Below are 18,532 nucleotides of genomic sequence, written 5' to 3'. Positions count from 1 at the left end.
CCTCTACTCTTTTGGCATTTGTCAAGTACTTCTGAGTAACATACTGATTAATCCATCAGAGAATCTGCTTGTTTTTTTCCCCCACTAAGCTGTGGCAAACAGGATACAACTAACAGAGGGATCCCGTTAGTATCAGGATGATACACAGCAGGAGCACACAGCTTGTCTTCTACCCATTCCTCTCCAGCATCCTTTTTCCTGCAGCCCCAATCCCTCACCCATCACTGGGGCTGGAAACACATTTCTGATTAAGTGACACAACGAAAATTCACATCAATTTATTTTACAAGAAAGCTGTAGAAAAGTGACAATTCTCCCTCTTTACCTAACAGAGCTGAACCTTCTCTGCAGAACTCAGCTATCACATGCAGGAGAAATGCCAGAAAGATCGAGGTAGGCTTTGAACGGATGGAGAGATGCTGCAATTGAAGTTAAAACAAAACTTTTAGAGTGGTCCTTATTTCCACTGTCATATGCTTGCATCCAGTCTCCTACCAACACAAGACAGCTCCAGCCCAGCACCAAATACAAGGTCCATGTTAAAAAGGATGTTTTGCAGCTGGGATAACATAAAGCTCCCCAACTGTTCTGGCTCCAAACTTCAGCTGAGCAGCTTTTTCCGTGAGTAAGTCCTGCAAAGGGAACGCTTCCTGGAAGCCATGACGTGGAATGGAGACAGCTCCTGGTTGGCAGTAATTTGGAAGGGATCAGATTCCTCTTCTACAAAATAGAAAGAATAAATTAAATCCACAGTTTGCTGATGACTCCAAGAAGCCAAATACCAACTGGAAACAATAAGAACAGTAAGCTCTGCTTCCTGCTAAGCTACTCTTTCTTCATTACTACCTCCCCTCCCTTTCAAACTTCCCAGTTCATGCCAAGTTGCTTGGAAGCGTGTAAGATGGGACACTGAATACAGAAGTGGCCACAGGGTTTCTGTGCATCCCTAGCGCAATTTGCTTTTGGTCTCATTTAGCGGCAGACCAGCAGAGAGCACATCTAGTCTGCTCAAGCCCAGCCTTTCCCTGCAGCACAGGCAGTTACCTTGAACACGTCTTCTCCGAGATGGGGGCGTCTGCCCCTGGCACAGCAGAGGAGAGCGGGTCAGCGCTAAAAGGCTGCTAGCCGAGAGCGTGCTCTTCACCGGTGGAGTTGAGCCTGGAAAAGCACAGGGAGATGCTGCAGCAAACCGGCAACTCAAGAGCACTTTCAGGTAAATCTCAGACACAGCCTTTATTCCACCTCAAAACTTCCATCAAGTGATACTTTTGAGTTTATCTGAAACAAATCTAGGCTGGCACAGTGGGTTTCTAGCAGCAAGAAAGGTAAAGGGCAGTCTGGAATTACCTCTTAGCACATTTAATTTTCTTAGATGGCTTAGTAGAAAAGCACTTCACTCGTATTAAACAGAGTTACTCTTCAGTTAACTCATGTGTCCTGGAAGAAAACTGTTATAACCATGATGGTCTGTAAATACAAAAATAAGGTCTGAAGGAAGAGCAAGCCTCTTACAGGACCAGCTTAAGGCTAAATACTGCTATTACTTCATGTCCTGAATATGGACTAATGTTGCTTTAAAGTTTGCCCATGTTTCTCACTGATACGTGTTGAATGAGTAAACCACTGCCTCTGTATACAAACCTTTCCTTGTAAGAGGTAACAAACACTGAAGCTTAATGCTTCAGGACATGCAATGACTTACCTGCCATAGTTCCCTGTAACATGTACTTTCTAGAACAATACTGCATTTAGTATTTGAAATTCACAAGGCCTTGGATATAGAGCTGAAACAGCCTGTTTCACCAAGGTCAGCTGAATCGTTTATATCTCCAGCAAAAGAAAAGAAGAGGTAGTTTAAAATTAAATACCTACTGATGCAACATTACTGCTACCAAGGCAATAATTTCTGATACCCACTTTCAATAGGCCCACCACCACAGGCAGGTAGAAGAATTGGAGCACCAATAAATACTAACATCCATAGGACTAACCTCACAAGGCTCCAGTCTATACTGAAGCAGCCAAGCTTTAGGCTTCAGTGCTGGATGCTGGGCAGAAACAGTTAGCGGCACCAACACAAACCCAAATAAATCACCAGTTGGATGCGTTTGAGATCCTCCTTCCCCAGGTTCTCAAATTTTCCTTTTCATTCCTCCAGCCTCCTGCTCTTCCCCATTTCTCTCCCATCATTAATACTCCATTGATGAACTCATATCAGTCTGCCTCTCCATATAATTAACTTCCATGTCATTTACAACCCTCTCTCCCGCTCCACCTCATTCCCTCTCACATTGTCAGACAGAAAGCAATTGTGTTTTGGTTTTGTCTACCCCACATTTTTAACCATCTCTGAATTTCAATAGAGTATCACTCGTGCTGCTTAATTACCTGACAAAAGGAAGACATCGTCATCCCCTACACAACTGTGCCGCTCAGGAGTTACGAGTGCACATGCTCCTGGTTTCTCAGGACGTACAGAGTCAGTCCTTGATTTGCTTCTGTTCCCCTCATCTGTGGAAAAGCCCGTGAGATCCAAGTTACACCTATCAGTGCAAAATCTCTTGGCATCACAATTCTCCTCCTTCTCTGGCGACAGATACGTAATGACCCGCTTCCGAGATTTCAAGCCAAAAGTTCCCATGGTAGAGTCCTCTTCGGCCCTGTGTTCAAAGTCACTAGGAGATGCCTGATCCTGGAGCCTGTAAATCCCTTCCAGTTCAAATTCCCCAAGGGCATTTGTGACTCTGTTGCTGCAGTGCTCCAAGATCTTCATCTCTCCTTCTCTGCCTGTTGACAATCTCTTCTGTTCATCAGCATTCTTCTCACTTTGACCGCAGCTGGCGTTAGCAGTGCTGCCTGCTGCTCTCTTTCTCCGAGGCCAATCATTGATAGCATCAGGAGTAGTCTTCCCCTTCTGCTTTGGGGAAGGTGTCCAGGGAACTCCTGCTTCTAAGGGGGATGGAGAGGTGGCGTTGGAGGCACAGCTCGTTGGGGTGTATGACTGGCATATGTAGGTCTGTCCTCCAGCTTTCCCAGGTGTACTGTGGAAAGAGCGAAAGCAGGAGGGTGAAACACAGGCAGCTGCTTGTTTTCCCGGGTGTTTGCTACACCAGGTCATAGCAAGATCACCAAAGGGGCTTTCTCCTCCCTTGGGTTTGCTGCCACTTGCTTCAGGTTGAGCTTCCAATGATGAGCAAGAGCCAACTTTCTTAATGCGAAGTTTGGGCAGGCCTGAAGCTTGCATTTCAAGCTCAACTTCATAAGTTGGTGAGCTAACAGAAGGCAGTTTGCAACGGCTTTTAGGAGTAGAGAACTTGGCTAGAAGTTGAGGATTTCCCATCCGTGCTGCAGCCTCCCGCTGCCTCCTGTCTGCAGTGCAGCGTAAAGAATAGGCAGGAGCAGACTTTGGCATAGGAGGTGAAGTGTTCGGGGCAAATCCGGAGTGTCTCTTAAGACTTGGAGCCTTCAGCCCTGTATATTCATCTCTTAGCAGGGTTCTTGGTTCCAAGTCATCACTAACTGTTTGAGAACCACTTAGGAAGGACTCGCAGGTGTTTGCACTGGAGTTTCCTTCCTTAACCAATTGCTCACACTCTGTCTCAGCATTCTCTGCGTGTACCTGTCCTCCAGCAGAAGGCTTTGAAGACAAATGCTTTTCCAAGTTTTCCGAGTCCTCTCTTGAAGAAGACTTTTGAGACGCTACATCCATCTGCTCATTTTTCTCCAGAACAGGGGTACTTTCAGTAACTTGGGACTGACAGAACTGGAGGCTTTCTACAGAAGAGTTAGCACCACTGTCATGATGATTGTCCTTATTTTTAGAAGGTGTTGCACGTGCAAATGTGAGGTTCTCTCCTCCAGAATTTTGTTCAGATTTGGCCTGCTTGGATGCATGAAGCAGGGACCTCTGCAAAGTGCCAGTAATAACTGGAGATTTTTGAAAAGATTGTTTAGATGCACCAAGTTCCCAGTCAGAGTCCCTGGCCTGTGCGTGGGAAGGAGAGCAGATTGCCACAGTGTTTGTGGAACTTTCACAGAGAGGAGAACTGAAGAGAGGCTCTAGCCTCACAGCAAGAGGTGATAGTTCTGCACTCACTGGGCTGGTACATAGTTGTGAACCTGGATCTTCAGGTTTCCTGGGAGTACTTTTGGTTGCTGGAGATAACAGATCTGACTGCACCTGAATTTCCTTTGGCAGGGCTTCCCTCCAAGTACCAACTGGAGATGCTAAGTTTGAATGGTATCTCAAGGAACGTCTTGGAGTTTGCAGTTCTGTAAAACACCTTTCCTGGATGGCAGAGGGGGAAGCAGCAGCTGGATTTGAATCTGTCAGAGGTAGTAACAAGCCACTGAGTGTTGCAAACTCTTCGCATTCTGGTATTTGTAAGCCAGCCTCTTTGCACGGAGGGGAAAGTCTTTCTTCTGGAGAACAGTCCTTAGAACTTACTTGCAGTAAGTGAGCCCCCTTGCTTTCAGTTAATGCAGATGATGACTTGACCCTTTGTACAGGATGAGAAAAGTACTTTCCCAAACACTTTGCTACAGTCTGTTTAGCAACTGGACTTTTGCCAGGAATCTTCTCTAGCTTCTGTGGTGTCCTGTGGAGAATGCGAGGTGATCTCCTTGGTAGCTTACTGGCAGAATTCAGTGGCTTCTGGGCAAATTTATTAGGTGTTTTCCTAGGAGTCTGCAGAGGGGAAAATAAATTAAAGAATCATGCTTGTTCTATTCCAGCCCCTCTTGATATTTACTTCTCAAGATTTAGAGCAAAGAAGACATGTGATTAGACTTAACGGAAACATTAGATGTAAGATGTGTAGGTCTCACTAAATATGAAGAGAAAAAGTGGATGGGAAGAAAGAGAAAGAAGTGTTTCTACCTGACAGGCAGTCAGCTCCTCTAAGTGTAAGGAATCTTTTCTTGTTCTCCGCCTCCCAGGTGAATGCTTCACTGCAGGACTACACATGTCAATGACTGCACCAAAGAAAAACCTCTTGGGAGTCTGGACAGTGGGGGTCTCTGAATGCCACTTAATACCTAAAAAGTGGAACAGTACAATTTAACTAACACCAAGTAACCTGCCATGAACAATTGTCTCAATCACTTCAGATGTATGGACAAGTAGTGTACAAGCCTATAGCCCTGGCATGTTCTTTTCTAGCCAAATGTTAAAACTTCACCAGAATTATTGTTATTTCCCAATATGAAACTAATATCCATCTGTAGAAAGAGTGCTCTAGTGGAAAAAAAAAGTACAAAATAGCTCAGCCTCTTATTCTATTTATAGCTTGTAGCTTAAGAAAGTTCTGGTTCATGACTAAGGATTCTAGCAAGTACAATATAAAGAGCTAAATGTCACCATTTATAGCTGATAATCCTACTGAGAAAGCCAGCAAAGATCCCATCAGTCATTGCTTTATGCTGCCAGAGTAGACTAAAAGTCAGCTTTAGGATTTCTGTCCCATATTTTACAAGGATTTCACTGCATTTAAGGAATGCAGACTGACAATCAGCGGTATTCTGTTAGATGGGCCTGACTAGTTTCTTAAGTTTGCAGTGTATTCATCAGAAATAGCTGCCTTACCATCCTCCAAACTCAGATTCCCAATGCAAAAATAATTACTGGGGATAAATTTCTGTCTACGGAAGATATTACATGATAGCTCTTAGCTTCTCAGTCTCTTGTAGAGCCAAATCAAATCAAACTGAGAGCTGTCCATGCCAGCTTTTCAGATCAGCAATATAAGCCTCCTCAGAGCCCATTCAGTACCTTCTACATCCTGCAGCGTGCAGCTCTCCTCTTGTCCCTGATGGACTCGCTGTGAATTCTGTGAGCTGGGTTGTATAGTGGAATAAAAAACGTCAGAGCAGGTCCTATTCAAAGACAGCTGTTTGATGCGTGGGCTTCTTCTCAAACCTGCTTCTGAAAAGGTAAGGATATTGGAGATTGAGCCTTCTTTCTCCCTCAACAATGGGGACATCTTCAGGAGCAGTTTGTAACTGAAAAGAACACACTCTAAGAAGAAACTTCCATACAGCTATCTATCTCATGTAGGGAGGCAAGCGTCAGAAGAAGAAAGCTTCAACTTGGGGATTTTGAATATTAATGCATACAAATCTCCTTCCAAATGATGATGCCCCCTCCTCTCTAGCAATTCTATGGAAAGGAATGCTAGAAAAGCCATGTTCAGTTCAAGATACATCCAGGTTAAATAATTAGTTAATTCTCCTGTCTTTTTACTAGTGATTTCATCTTCCTGCTTGCCCAAACATGCTGTTTTCTTCTTCCTCCCTGAGGATAAGTAACAGCAGTAGCCAACATAGCGTAGAGACAACCTACAGCGCCAGGTGGCAATCTGTTACAGTAGAAATCAGGGCAGCATAAGAGTCACAGCACATGTTGAAGTTACACTGAAAGAAAACCCTGCATGTGCTGATTTGACAATAATTAAAGCAGCCCAGAATCTTGTTCACCCTCAAAGTCCTTCATGTATTTTCATTTAAAAGAGTTACCATCTACCTTTCTTTCTTAAACTTCTACTATACAGGGCTGTCAAAGCAGCAAGCAGTTCTATCAGAGGAGGCTGTGCTCCACCAAAAGAATAGTACAATGGTTTTGTACTGACTATTCATGAGTTACCTAAATTGAAGCATGCTCGTCTTATGAACTGCAACACAGCAAAACCACCTTTAATCAAAAAATCAGCACTTACCATTTATGGCCTTCTCTGGAGATTCTTCTACAACACCAGTGTCACAACCTGGATCAGAAGAGCTTGAGAAACAGCAGGCATTTTAGACTTAGCATACTGTTCACATTTACAAAAACACAACTTCCCACATAGACTGAAAAGCAGTGCTCTATTCTACAATAATATATTGCTTTGTGGGCTACTCTAAGTGAGCAATTAGTAAGAATTTTGCCTCTTATTAACATAGGAATGAGTATGGGTAACTGTCTATAGGTAACAGATCTACATGGAAGTAAATGCTAAATTTCAGCCTGGAGTGCATGAAATACAGCTCACACCTTTTCTTCAGAAGCCCCCGAAACAGCAACTGAACCTAAACAGAAGTGAGCTACAGGAATTAAAGCAAACCGACCTACACAATGAAGCAAGCAGCGTTTCTCCCCACTCAGACAACGGAACTTGGCCTCCACTTGTTCTCTTACTGCCTTAGGTGAAGATGACACTTTGAGCACAAAGAAGATACCTGGTTCTTGTGCTCGCAGCCATTAATTAGACATCCAATACTTATTGAAGAAATTCAGAAAGAGCTTACTCACCGGCCTTTGATCTGCTTATGTAGCAGCCTCCTGGAGACCTGCTTATGCAGTGGTGTTTCTGCAACTCTCTTGGTCAGTAACTTGCGATGATCTAAAAATCAATCAAGAGGTATAATATCACACAATTATAAAGCAGTTAAGGCAAATAAATAAATAAATACAATTTTGTATAGGCTTAGGATGGCAACCAACATAAAATCGTTGTGCATCCGTCTCCCAGCACACGTCCAATTGGCAGTAAGACCACATGTCCTACCTTTAGTGCCTTCATCAGCGCATTTGTATTTTAAGCCTTCCACAGCTGATACTGATTGGCTTCTGGGCATCTTCTTCATAGACCTTTTCGACGGTGAAAGTATCTCTTCATTGAAGAGGTTCCTCCTTACCTTTGTAACCTCTGCGAGGCAAGACAAAGCAAGAAGTTAACAGATTGAAAGGAAAAAAGGAAAAAAAAAAATAATCACAGGAAGATAATTTTGTCAGGCTACTAGAGATGGGAATGTCACATACCAGTGTGGAAAAACAACTTTTTAGAGGCCACAAAGCACTGAAAAGTTGGTTTTCTGCTACTGGAACATGTTCTCCTCTAAATCCATCCTAGACTTTTACAAGTTTGCATCTTTTGCTTTAATCCAGCAATAAGCTACAAGCAGATGCCATAGCAGAAAAAGCAGCCGGTCAGTGTCCCAGATGGAGCAACGTTAAGCAAGCTACAAAATTTCAACTAAAGCACGTGCTGGTTCACACAACACATGTGGGATTTAATTTTATTAAGTATTTTGGCAGCGAGCTATTCTGTTTCCAGATATAAGAGTTCACTTGTGTCCTCATTTTCTTTTCAGGACAGAGAAGACAGAAATAATTGCAAGATTGAAGGAAGAACGGAAAGGGGTTTTTTTTCCAGGATACACGATTTAAGTTTTCTGCATGTGAGCACACACAGAATACAGTGGTTATATTTTCCTCAAAGTTTTTGCAGAATTCAGCAAAACTTCCTTCAGATTTCCAGCCTGCTTCAGCATAATTGCATCACAGCTCACTAAAATTTTCAGGGAGAACATGTGCTGAAGACGCACCTTTCCATAGAAAAGCTAAAAGTCAATATACCTTGCGCTGCTGCTTTCTGCAACGAAGGCATCTGTTGGGACTTCTCAGTCACACGGTGAGAACGCAAGTTCTCCTGAAATAAAAAAAAGAGATCAGCCTCACTGGCAGTTTAATGTTATGTTTAACTATTAGAAATATTAACTGTAACCTCTGCACCACACATTATTTCAATTTCTCCTTCAAAACTATTTTCACCTCTGTACAGCTGATACAGGGCACACTTACTAAGTGAACACAGAGCAAGAGTTTGTGCACCCAAGTGTTACTTCACGACGCTGCTGCACCCCTGCAGAAGCAACACACACACAATCCTTTTGTAAGAGTTTTACCTTTCTGATGGGATTCTTGGCTATCTTGGGAATCTCAATTTGACGCAAATTCTGTGATGCTTCTGTCATGCTCCTGTGTCTGGCTAATACATTATTCCTTTAGAAAAAAAAAAACAAAAATCAAGTTAAGATAAGAGCAGAAGCATAGGTATCAACCTAATGGCAATTAAACTTAGGTTTGACTCTAGAGATAGGAAGTCTTTACCTAAATTCAGACTGCAAATTGCATTGGTACCTCAAGCCACAACTCTGAAAGATGATTTGCAATATAAGTAGCCATACCTAACTTTAAGGTTAGTATTAAAACTCATTTCACAATTTGCTAAAAATGTACACAGGATCCCCAACATAGAGGTCTAGAGTAAATCAGTTTTAACTTTAACAATATAAGGCCACCTACTGCACAGTAGAACATCCTCTTCCTCTCGTGGAAGATGCTCATTAACTACTTGTCCATGAGACAAACACATAAGATTATACTTTCACAAAGTCAACAATGGCAAGTTAAAAATGAAAAATGGGAGCCCTTAGTATTTCTCTCGCAGGCTTGCAAAGCTATCAGCAGGTGTCAGCTTGCCCCAACTAATTATCCAGCAACAGAAACAAAGATGACTGAGCTGTAGCTTAAACGATTCCTCAGCCACAGCCCAGTCTGCAATTTGGAATTATTACCTTCTCTTTTTGGCAGATCTGGTGCGCAGCTCCTCCAGCTGATCACTCTCAGTGCGTAGGCAAAGAGTGCTGGGAGTTAAGGCAGATGATAAAGATGGTGGAAGGCTCGGAGATTTGCTATCCAGAGTCATAGAATCATCACTGAAGAAGTCTGAAGGCAGAACAGATGCCAGCTTCGGGGGTATTTGTGTACCAAGACCATAGTAAATATCTCCAAGGATCTTTGGTATAGAATTCATATACCTAGAGCATCAGAGAGAACACACATCAAATACAATCTCCCACAGAACTGCCAGTGTTTCAATACCAAGGTTTGAACTAAATCTTTGTTCTTAAATGTCAATCAAAAAGCCAACTGTTTTTTTTCCCCCATTAGTTTACTCACTTATCAGCTACTTTTTCTTTAATCAAGATATAAGGGTAACAAACAGAACATGTCTAAGCTTCTGAAAATTACAAAGACGCAGTAAATCAAAGCTATAGATTGCTGTTTACCTAAAGAAGATACCCAACCAAAACCACAGTCCCCAGTAACACTTAAGTCATCTTAAAGAACTTACAATTCTAGTATTTCCTCTAGAAACTTTGTAAGATACCCTGGGTCTTCAGTCAGACATAAAATGCGCAGCATATCTGTCATCTGGAAGAGAAAGTCCGGTGGGAAAACAGATTAAGTTGTGACAGTTGCAACACCAGATTTTTTTAGCAGATAATATAGTAAGTTACAATAAAAATCAAGGGAAAACTACAGGTTCCAGGTCTGCATTTCAAGAGCCATCGAGAAATATGACCTGGACTGCAATTTACTTGCCTCTTCTAACAGCTGCTCCATTTCGTCAGTGTTGGTCTGCAGTGAAGGGCACTGAAGACATAACTCAAGGCGCAAAAATACCTGAAGACGGCACCTAAGAAAAGAAATAATCATTCACTGCCTTTTTTTTTCTGGTGGAAACAGCGCATTTACTACAAAAGGTATGCTCAAAAAAGCATGGGAGAGGAAATGGCTCCTTTTGACACCATAATTTGGTTAGCGTTTCATTTTGGTGGCAGGGGAGATGCCTCATTTCAGATATAGGCTGCAATGCTTATCACACAGCATATGTACATTTGCATTTAATGAAATGTTTTTACTGTGACCAGAGAGTCTCCTTGGAGTATTTACCCCATGTCAATATTTTTCCACTTGTACAAAAAAGCCACCATTAAAAATTGCTAACCAACTCCACAGTATCTCAGAAGTTGAAGTAAACAGAGTGTCTCTTACTCTCTGACTTTGGTCTCCTTTTGCAAGCCATTCTGTTGTCTCAACATCTTGCTGGTCTTCAGGAGATGGTTTCTAACTCTATCCACACAGGCCACCTGCAGAGACACATAATTAGAGCAAAAACTTCAAGTCTGTTCCTTGTCTGCAGGACAGGCTTTTTCCACCCCTACTCTCTTGACCCATTCTTTTGGGAACAGCTCAATTTTTTTCCTTCTCCTTCAAGGAAAAGAATTCTCTGTTTCTTTCAGTAACAAAGTCACAATGACATGAGACAGAAGAACTTACAGCTTTAAATCACAGAGAAGGTCACTTAGCTGCAGCTTCAGGCCTTCTTCAGTAACTACGGATAAGTCTTTCACAGTATTTTTCCAATTACTCACAAGTTTACCAATTTTGGTCTCAGTGAACTACTTTAAATCTATACACATTGTATACACATTCAAATAGCTTGAACTATTTCTCTTTCCTGAAGAAGTAGCAGGCCTAGATTTGTCATGTAAAACAAAACCAAAAGATGTACCCTTTTTAAAATATGGTTTGCAAAACTGTATTTTTTAAAATACTATATTTAAATAAGTGAAATTAGAATTCAGAATGAGGTCAATGTAAGGGAAAAAGACATCTGTTGTAATCTTCAGCAAAGGTGTAAACCGATCACTGAACTGGATTTTCCTACATTCTTTACACCTGTAAGTTTTCACTATTGAGCCAGCACAGACAGAAGTAGTTAGCGGTTGTGGTTTTGACTACCTGCAGCTGTGCATAAAAACTTCAGGTAAGATGTAGGAAAGGTAGCCTAAAATAGTAAAACCTTTAATTTCCAGATCAGTAACAACACTGCCCACATGCTCTTACCTACCTCTTTCTCTTTGGCATCTTGTGCTTTCAAGAATCTTTTAACGGCCACGATCATATTCTGGGCACACACAGATGAAAGAACTCCCTCGACAACAGCCTTCTGGTAGCTTGCAATTAGATGGGACTGCAGTTCTTCCTCAGTTTTGAGGTCTGCAAGGGAAATATTTTAAGTGAACTAAATGCCTGTTCACCACACCTTACTGATAAAACTCATTCCAGCTGAAGAGGGGAACAGAGGGGATCATCAAAAGAGATTTTCTCCAGCAAAGACACATCCAGACCACAGAACACTAACAGAAGCAGTCCCAGCTCCAGACCCATGACAAATGATAAGCTTATTTCCAAGTAGATCAGGAAGCTTTCAGGTTACTGTAGCAGCCAAGAAATTCCCTTTACTGATGCGTAATTAGTAAATAGGATGCTTCCCTCTACTTCTTTTGGTTAAAGAAAAAAAGATAGTTCCTTATTGCTTTTTTCAGATGACGATAAGGCAGAAAACTTGTAGTTGTAACACTAGGTTATAAACATTTATAGAAACTAACTGGGAGAAGAGTGGGAAAAAATACCACCACACTCTGAGCCAAGCTGAAGATACAGAAACCCAAACAGTGGTCTGCTCCCTAACACCCAATACTCCCTTAGTATCCTTCCCTCTCCCTTCCATAAAAAACGACCTCCTAAAAAAATATCAGGACTGATAATGTAACACACACCTATTGATATTTTAAGCGCCTTTTCCTTTTCTTCCACCTTTTCATCCAATCTTTTTGCTGAAAGCTTCTGTGGAACCTTTTCATTCACTGTTGGTGGTGCACCATCAGGTTGAAACTTCTGAGCTTTTACATTCAGTCTTGCTACATTGAGCATCTGCAGGGATCTGGACATGGTCTTCATTTTCTGCCTGACTGGAGTTCGGGGAACCCCACCTGCGACACCACAAAAAGGGAGTTCTACTGTCAGACACATTGGGGCAGGAGCTCCACCCAAGGTAGAGCTTAATTCTGAATTCTATATTATTGTCAAGTGAGATTAGTAACCTTCTAAGGGAAAACATGGCCCAAAATGTTTGTATTTCTCCATGAAATAAACATACAGCCAGTATAGCAGGCAGCTACTTCTAAGTAAAAAGCAGGTAAAAACTGTTGCTCTGTGTAAGAGCTTATATAGGTATAATCAGAAGTTACATATATAGGAAGCAATCTTACATCACAGAAATAGAAACAGCCGACAGAGAAAGACTTCGGGATACATCAGGTCAGTGTATATGCAACTGTGGTTAGTGTACTGAAACACAGTGATTACACTCTTCTAGAAGAAACTGTTTTATTTCTCCAAATTATAACAAAATTGAGAGGTTGAATATCTGCTAGTAGTTGGAGTGGTCCCTGTTTCAACACCCAGTGAAACTGCAGAGCTCTGCATGCTGCTTTTTAACGGTTTTGTTAGTCACTGTGCAGCCTTGAATTAAAGAGCCATTTGGGTTATTCTAAAAGACAATCTTAATATTAATATGCAAATGAAGCTGTCTCAAAAAAAAAAAAGTGTGCTACTACTCAGGGGAGTACAGCTCCCTAGGGTTCGTGCATTAAAAAGGCCTGCTGAGAAGCCTTTATCATCTTTAATTGACAATGCACATATAACCCCCAAGTATACATACGTCTTTTTTTGTTATTTCCTGATCCAGCTGCAGCAGATGTTTCACTGAATTTTCTCTGGTACAGCTCAGACAGACTTTCTGAGAGTTCTGCTTCACATTGCTCTGCATCATCCTTCCCATTCACGCAAGGAACCTGTAGGAGCCTATATAAAAAGAGCCATTCACTATAGTTATCAAAAAAGATGGGAGTGGGAGGCATCTCTCTTGTTCCCACTGGACAGGAATCAGGATTTTCTAGGTGCCAGTCCACAGCAATATAGTGCAAGTAACACATGCTAGTACTCCTCCAACACCTATTCCCCAAAATTCTACTTAAAAGACATAAGAAACCCAAACCACCCTTTTAAAAGCATTGCACCAAGTTAGAAACAAGCACAAAACAGTTGCGTGATGTAAAATGGATATGCCACTGACCCATAGCACAAAGACGCTCGTACAGGTTTGTGGCACCTAAGCTATCCTGTATTAGGCTTTTTTGTTGTTGTTGTTTTACTCAGCAAGCTCTTTGAAGAAAACAGGTTTATTCGTTCTTACTAAATATCAACTGTGATAACACAACTACTATCTTCAGTATCTTGCAGTGGATCTTATCATACCATAAGAAGAGCTGAAGTCTGACATTTCCCCAAGTAGCTTAGGTCATTGTAAGTCACCTATATCACTCCTGGAACTATCAAGATCTTAATCCATGCAAACTGCTATGCAAACCTCCTGTTCCCAATTCCTTTTGTCTATACACCAAGACATAATGAAGCAAGAGCACACAGTAAACTGAACACAGAAATAAAAGCACTTAGAGTAACATTTAATTCTAGAACCTTGAGCACTACACTACAGCCTTGAGAACACTACAGCCACGCTCCCTTAACAGCAAGCAGAAATCCCCAATGATTACTCAGAAACGTGTTGCAGAGGAATACCTGAATGACTCCATCAGATCTGAGCTTGCTCCACATGCATTTGATGAAGGATACCATGCTTCAAGCACTGAAGGATGCCAGCCGCCTGTATGGGACAGTTCCCGTTGGACCCACTCTGCCACAGGAGTTTCTTCTTCTGTGAGCAGACACACATACAAAAATAATTAGAAGGAAACTAAATGAAGTGGCAGAAGGTCCCAGCCCTCACAGAGGGTCTAAAGCACAGGTTTCCAAACTTGTGCTCCTAGAGGGACAATTTAATAGCTAATGTGTCAGGCAGGAAGACTCCTAAGAAGATCCACTACAACACAAAAGAGGCAAGTAAAAGCAGCCTCTGTGCAGCCACACCCAGCCAGAGATGGCCTACATGACACTTCTAGGAAACCTCCTTCTAAAAACTTGTCCCTGAGCATAAGTAGCTGTGTTTTATCTACAAGCCAATGGAAACTAATGCTCTGTCAATAAAACAGAAAGGTACACCAGTGCAGATTTCTGAAAGTGCAGAAAGGTACACCAGTGCAAGACCTGAACCACAGAAGACAAGACAAAATTAACAAGTCCCAAAAAATGAGAGACTCCTCACTGGGGAAATCATTAGCTTTGGATTTTTCCACTCCTCGCCTACAGGCGACCAAAAGATGCCAAGTTTTGTATTTCCTGACACCTACCCATACTGGCCAGAGAATCTTCCTCCGATGTGCTCATTTTACTCAACACGCTATTCACAACATCTGGGAGGTGAAGAGCACGGTCTTGGGAAGAGTTTTCCACTACAGCTCCTTCAAGGTTGCACCGCTGAACTTCAGCGGACTTCTCAGTACTGAGTACAGTCAGAACTGCAGCGCTCTCAGAAAGTGGTGATAAAACAGCAGTGCAGGGGCACCAAGTTTTGGACAAAGATACCTCGGCAACCTACATTTAAAAAAAAAAAAAAAAAGAGAGAAAAGTTTACATTATCTAGAAATATAGAGACGTAAGGAGTACAGATACTTTACAAACAGGTTATAGATTTACATGATCTAAAGAATGTTCTGAATATAGCTCCAAATGAGCTACTTGCAACAAATACCATTCTTACTGTCTTCATAACACGATAACACCGTCACCCCTTTTGACACAGCTCATTTCAGAACAGATATTAGTTTAAGGCAAAGAAAAGTTTTACCATGTGCAGTTCTTCAGTCACTAGACTCCTTAACAGCTGATGAAACAGCAACCTGTCATGTTCTGCCTGGTCAGCCTGTGAGCTCTGCAGTATCCAGCCCTCTGTGAGGAAGCAGCCAGCCTGCATCAGGCTCCAGCCCCTCAGGCTGCCTTTCAGGAAGATGTTGACTGGACAAAGCAGTTGTCTTTGGCTCATGGCCAGGGGTTCCAGGACCACAGCACAGCTTTCCTGCTTCTTTCCTCCTGGACAAGGACAAAATAAAGTATAAGTCCTAAAGCTTGTAAAACAGGTTTTTCATCTAGATGAAGAGACAACTTCAATGCAAGAAAAATTAATTCGGAGATTAAACTGGGAATAGTTCTCCCATAAGTGTATTGCAGGACTGATCTCCCCAAGTTGTCATGAAGGAGCTCAGTGCACAAAGGGACCACTGAAGAGACAACACACACTTCATGCTGCTTTAAAGCTAATCTACTTCCTTTCGTGTTCTTAATTTAGTCAAATTGAAGCTGAGACAAAGCATCTCGGAGAAAAGGGTGTACATCTATATAAGGCGGAACCAGCAAAGACCTCTTCAGGCATCCAGACTTCTGGAAGCATGGAAAACTGAAGAGCCTAACTCAGAATATGGCCTTATAGCTCTTGTATCAGAGGAACTAGAGCACATGCAGGGCTTTTTTAAAAACTTAGGCTCTTAAATATCTGAAATTAGTTCTACACATACTGTTCACAAGGGAAACTCATCAAGGACCCTGCATGAGAGATCACAGTTATTATTATGCACACTTATTTCTCTTTCTTTCAGGTTTTGTTTTTTTGTTTGTTTTGGGGGTTTTTTTTTGGTTTTTGTTTTTTTATTACCAGGCATACTGAGAAACATCGTTCCTTCTTGCTGGGGGAATACTGCTTGAAATACAGAAGGCTTTGAGAACAAGCAGTGCAAAGTTGCATCCAATGGCAGAAGCATGGTCCAAGGCACATTCTGTGGCACTGGGGAACTTGAGTCTCCAAGAAAGCCATGAGCAAGATCTGCCCTGTGGTGACTCAAACACTGCGCTAAGATTTCAGATGGCAAAATGGTGCCTCGCATCTGACGGATCAGTTCAAACATTGTCCAGTATCCAACATGATCTGGGGATTCAATCAGCTGAAATAAAGTAACAGAGGTCCCAAGTTAATGTTGGCAGTGAGATAACCTCAACCTAAACAAATAGAGATTGCACGCTTTTAGGAAAACCGGCATAAGAAACGCTTACAGAGCATCTTAACACAGTGCTTTGCAAGTGTTTTTATGGAGTTTTTTATCTTATCAGGAACCCAAAAAAGAAAATACTATTCCCACAGAATTAAGAAGTAGCCAATATTTTCAAGCAGGTATCTAGACACCTGAATTTTCAGACTGCTTATTTGCAATTCTGAATAGCTGCAACTCCCACCTAACTCAAAGCACAAGATGACCCATCGTCCTGTGTACAGATAAACACTGTAGAGCTATTGAATTGCTGATTTAACTCCGTCTCCACATGGATAACTGCTACTCCAGTTTTCAGTCTCTTGCTGAACAAGATTACATGCCAGTAACTGAAGATCTTTCCCTACCACTGAAAGGCCACAGCATAAAACTGCTCAACCTCCTTACATGGGAGGGTAGCACAGAAGATAGAATCATAGAATTGTCTTGGTTTGAACGGACCTTTAAGATCATCAAGTCCAACCATGAACCTAACACTACTAAAAGCACCACTAAACCATGTCCCACAGCACCACCTCTACCCATCTTTTAAATACCTCCAGAGACAGCGACTCCACCACTTTCCTGAGCAGCCTGTTCCAATATCTGATAACCCTTTTGGTGAAGAAATTTTTCCAATCTAAACCTCCCCACTAGTAGATGGCCTGCTACTACTCGCGACTGAAAGCTGTGCGGTATAAACTCATTACCTGGGACCACTCGGCAGTGTCCACCCAGAACAGCGTGATCTTCTGGTCCGCAATCAGCTCCTGGACACTCTTGGGTAGGAGTTTCTCCGCCAGCTGCTGAACCGTGGGCGGTTCACGAGGGGAGGAAGGGGCGTCGCTCCCCGACACGAACTGCCGCAGCTCCCTCCGCGAGTGGGGGCAAGGGGAGAAGAGGAAGATGGCGTTCACAAAGCCCTCGGGGGGCGCTTGGCTGTCCGGGGGCTCTCCGGCGGCCAGCCCCGTCCTCCGGCTCCTGCGGAGCGGCTTGGCGGGCGACGCGATCTCCGGGCGGTCCCACTGGAAGTCGAGGATCGTCTCCTTCAGGCCGTTGTGGGTGAGGGCGGCGCGGGGAGCCGGCCCAGGCAGGACGACGGCGGCGGGCTCCCGCGCCCCGAACCGCTCAGCCAGCTCCTCCTCGAAGCGGGCCCAGGCGCGGGGTCCCGGCGGGCGGAATCCGCCACCCCGCGAGGCCCCGCCGCGGCACCCGAGGGAGTCGAAGAACCTGAAGGCCCATCGGAGGCGGGGAAGGCCGAAGCGGCAGCCCAGGTGGTTGAGGAGCCGCAGGGCGCCGCGCTGCAGCCGCGCCCGCCGCCCCGGGCTGGCCGTGTCCAGCAGGAACACCACGCTGTGTGAGCACGACATGGCGCCCGCCCTCCTGCCGCCTCACAACGGCCCGGCGGCCACCCTCACCGCCCGACGCCCCCCTCACACCGCACCCGCCGCCATCGCCCGGTACAACCGCTGGCGCCCTTGCCATCCCGCGCCCTCATTGGCTGCCGCCGAGCGCCCGCCCCGCCATTCCTCGCTCCCTATTGGGCCGCGAAGTGGCGCGCCTGCGCAGTGCGGCGCCCGCGCTGGCGGCGGGCATGGGAGCGGCGGCGGGGGTTCGAGCGGTGCTGCCCACTGATTGGCCGGAGGGGCAGCGTGCGTGCGTGCCGTGGGGGGGGGGGGGAGCGCCGCATTCGATTGGCGAAGGGCCCGTGACGAAATGAGAGGGCGAGGCCAGCGCCCGCCGCGCGCCGATTGGCCGCCGCCGCCGCCAATTTAAAATTTAAAGCCGGCAGGGGCGCGCGTAGCGGTGATGTCATTGTCTTCCTCTCCTCTCTCATTGGGTGAGGGCTGTGATGTCACCGCCGTGACATCAGAAGGCAGGGCGGGTGGCCCCGTGGCCGAGCTGCAGGAGCTCCTGTCTCTGCCACCGCTGTCACCCATAGGGCCACTGAGCCTGGGGCAGGAGTGATGGGGATGGGGACAGGGACAGGTAGGGTCCCTGATGGCTGCCTGGCAGGTCCTCCAGACCCCGGGGGAGATGT

At 44.1% G+C, this 18,532-nt stretch overlaps 1 protein-coding gene across 1 annotated transcript; it reads right to left on the bottom strand.

The window, feature by feature from the left end:
* Positions 1-601: 601 nt before the first annotated feature.
* On the bottom strand, positions 602-17,861 carry TICRR (TOPBP1 interacting checkpoint and replication regulator). Its single transcript, XM_074156283.1, has 22 exons — positions 17,202-17,861; positions 16,122-16,407; positions 15,261-15,502; positions 14,764-15,007; positions 14,096-14,228; positions 13,176-13,318; positions 12,232-12,444; positions 11,520-11,668; positions 10,661-10,755; positions 10,208-10,301; positions 9,957-10,036; positions 9,397-9,639; positions 8,725-8,821; positions 8,396-8,468; positions 7,545-7,685; positions 7,289-7,379; positions 6,714-6,775; positions 5,771-5,923; positions 4,880-5,037; positions 2,389-4,687; positions 1,045-1,158; positions 602-720 (listed from the first exon to the last, which is right to left on the bottom strand). Exons 1-22 carry the CDS (start codon positions 17,859-17,861, stop codon positions 602-604), a joined length of 5,889 nt encoding a protein of 1,962 aa, XP_074012384.1.
* Between the last annotated feature and the right edge of the window lie 671 nt (positions 17,862-18,532).

Source organism: Numenius arquata, chromosome 11 (assembly GCF_964106895.1).
Source record: "Numenius arquata chromosome 11, bNumArq3.hap1.1, whole genome shotgun sequence".
NCBI classification, from domain to species: Eukaryota; Metazoa; Chordata; class Aves; order Charadriiformes; family Scolopacidae; genus Numenius; species Numenius arquata.
This window is presented reverse-complemented; position numbering and strand designations above follow the sequence as displayed.

Bases quoted from the DNA above. Each gene is read 5' to 3' on its own strand.
- TICRR (XM_074156283.1), bottom strand. From the start codon at position 17,861: ATGTCGTGCTCACACAGCGTGGTGTTCCTGCTGGACACGGCCAGCCCG. The intron at 14,229-14,763 runs GTAGGTGTCAGG...TGCTCACAGAAG, and splicing joins AGATTCTCTGGCCAGTATGG to AAGAAACTCCTGTGGCAGAG. The intron at 13,319-14,095 runs GTATTCCTCTGC...CTTTTTATATAG, and splicing joins GATCTGATGGAGTCATTCAG to GCTCCTACAGGTTCCTTGCG.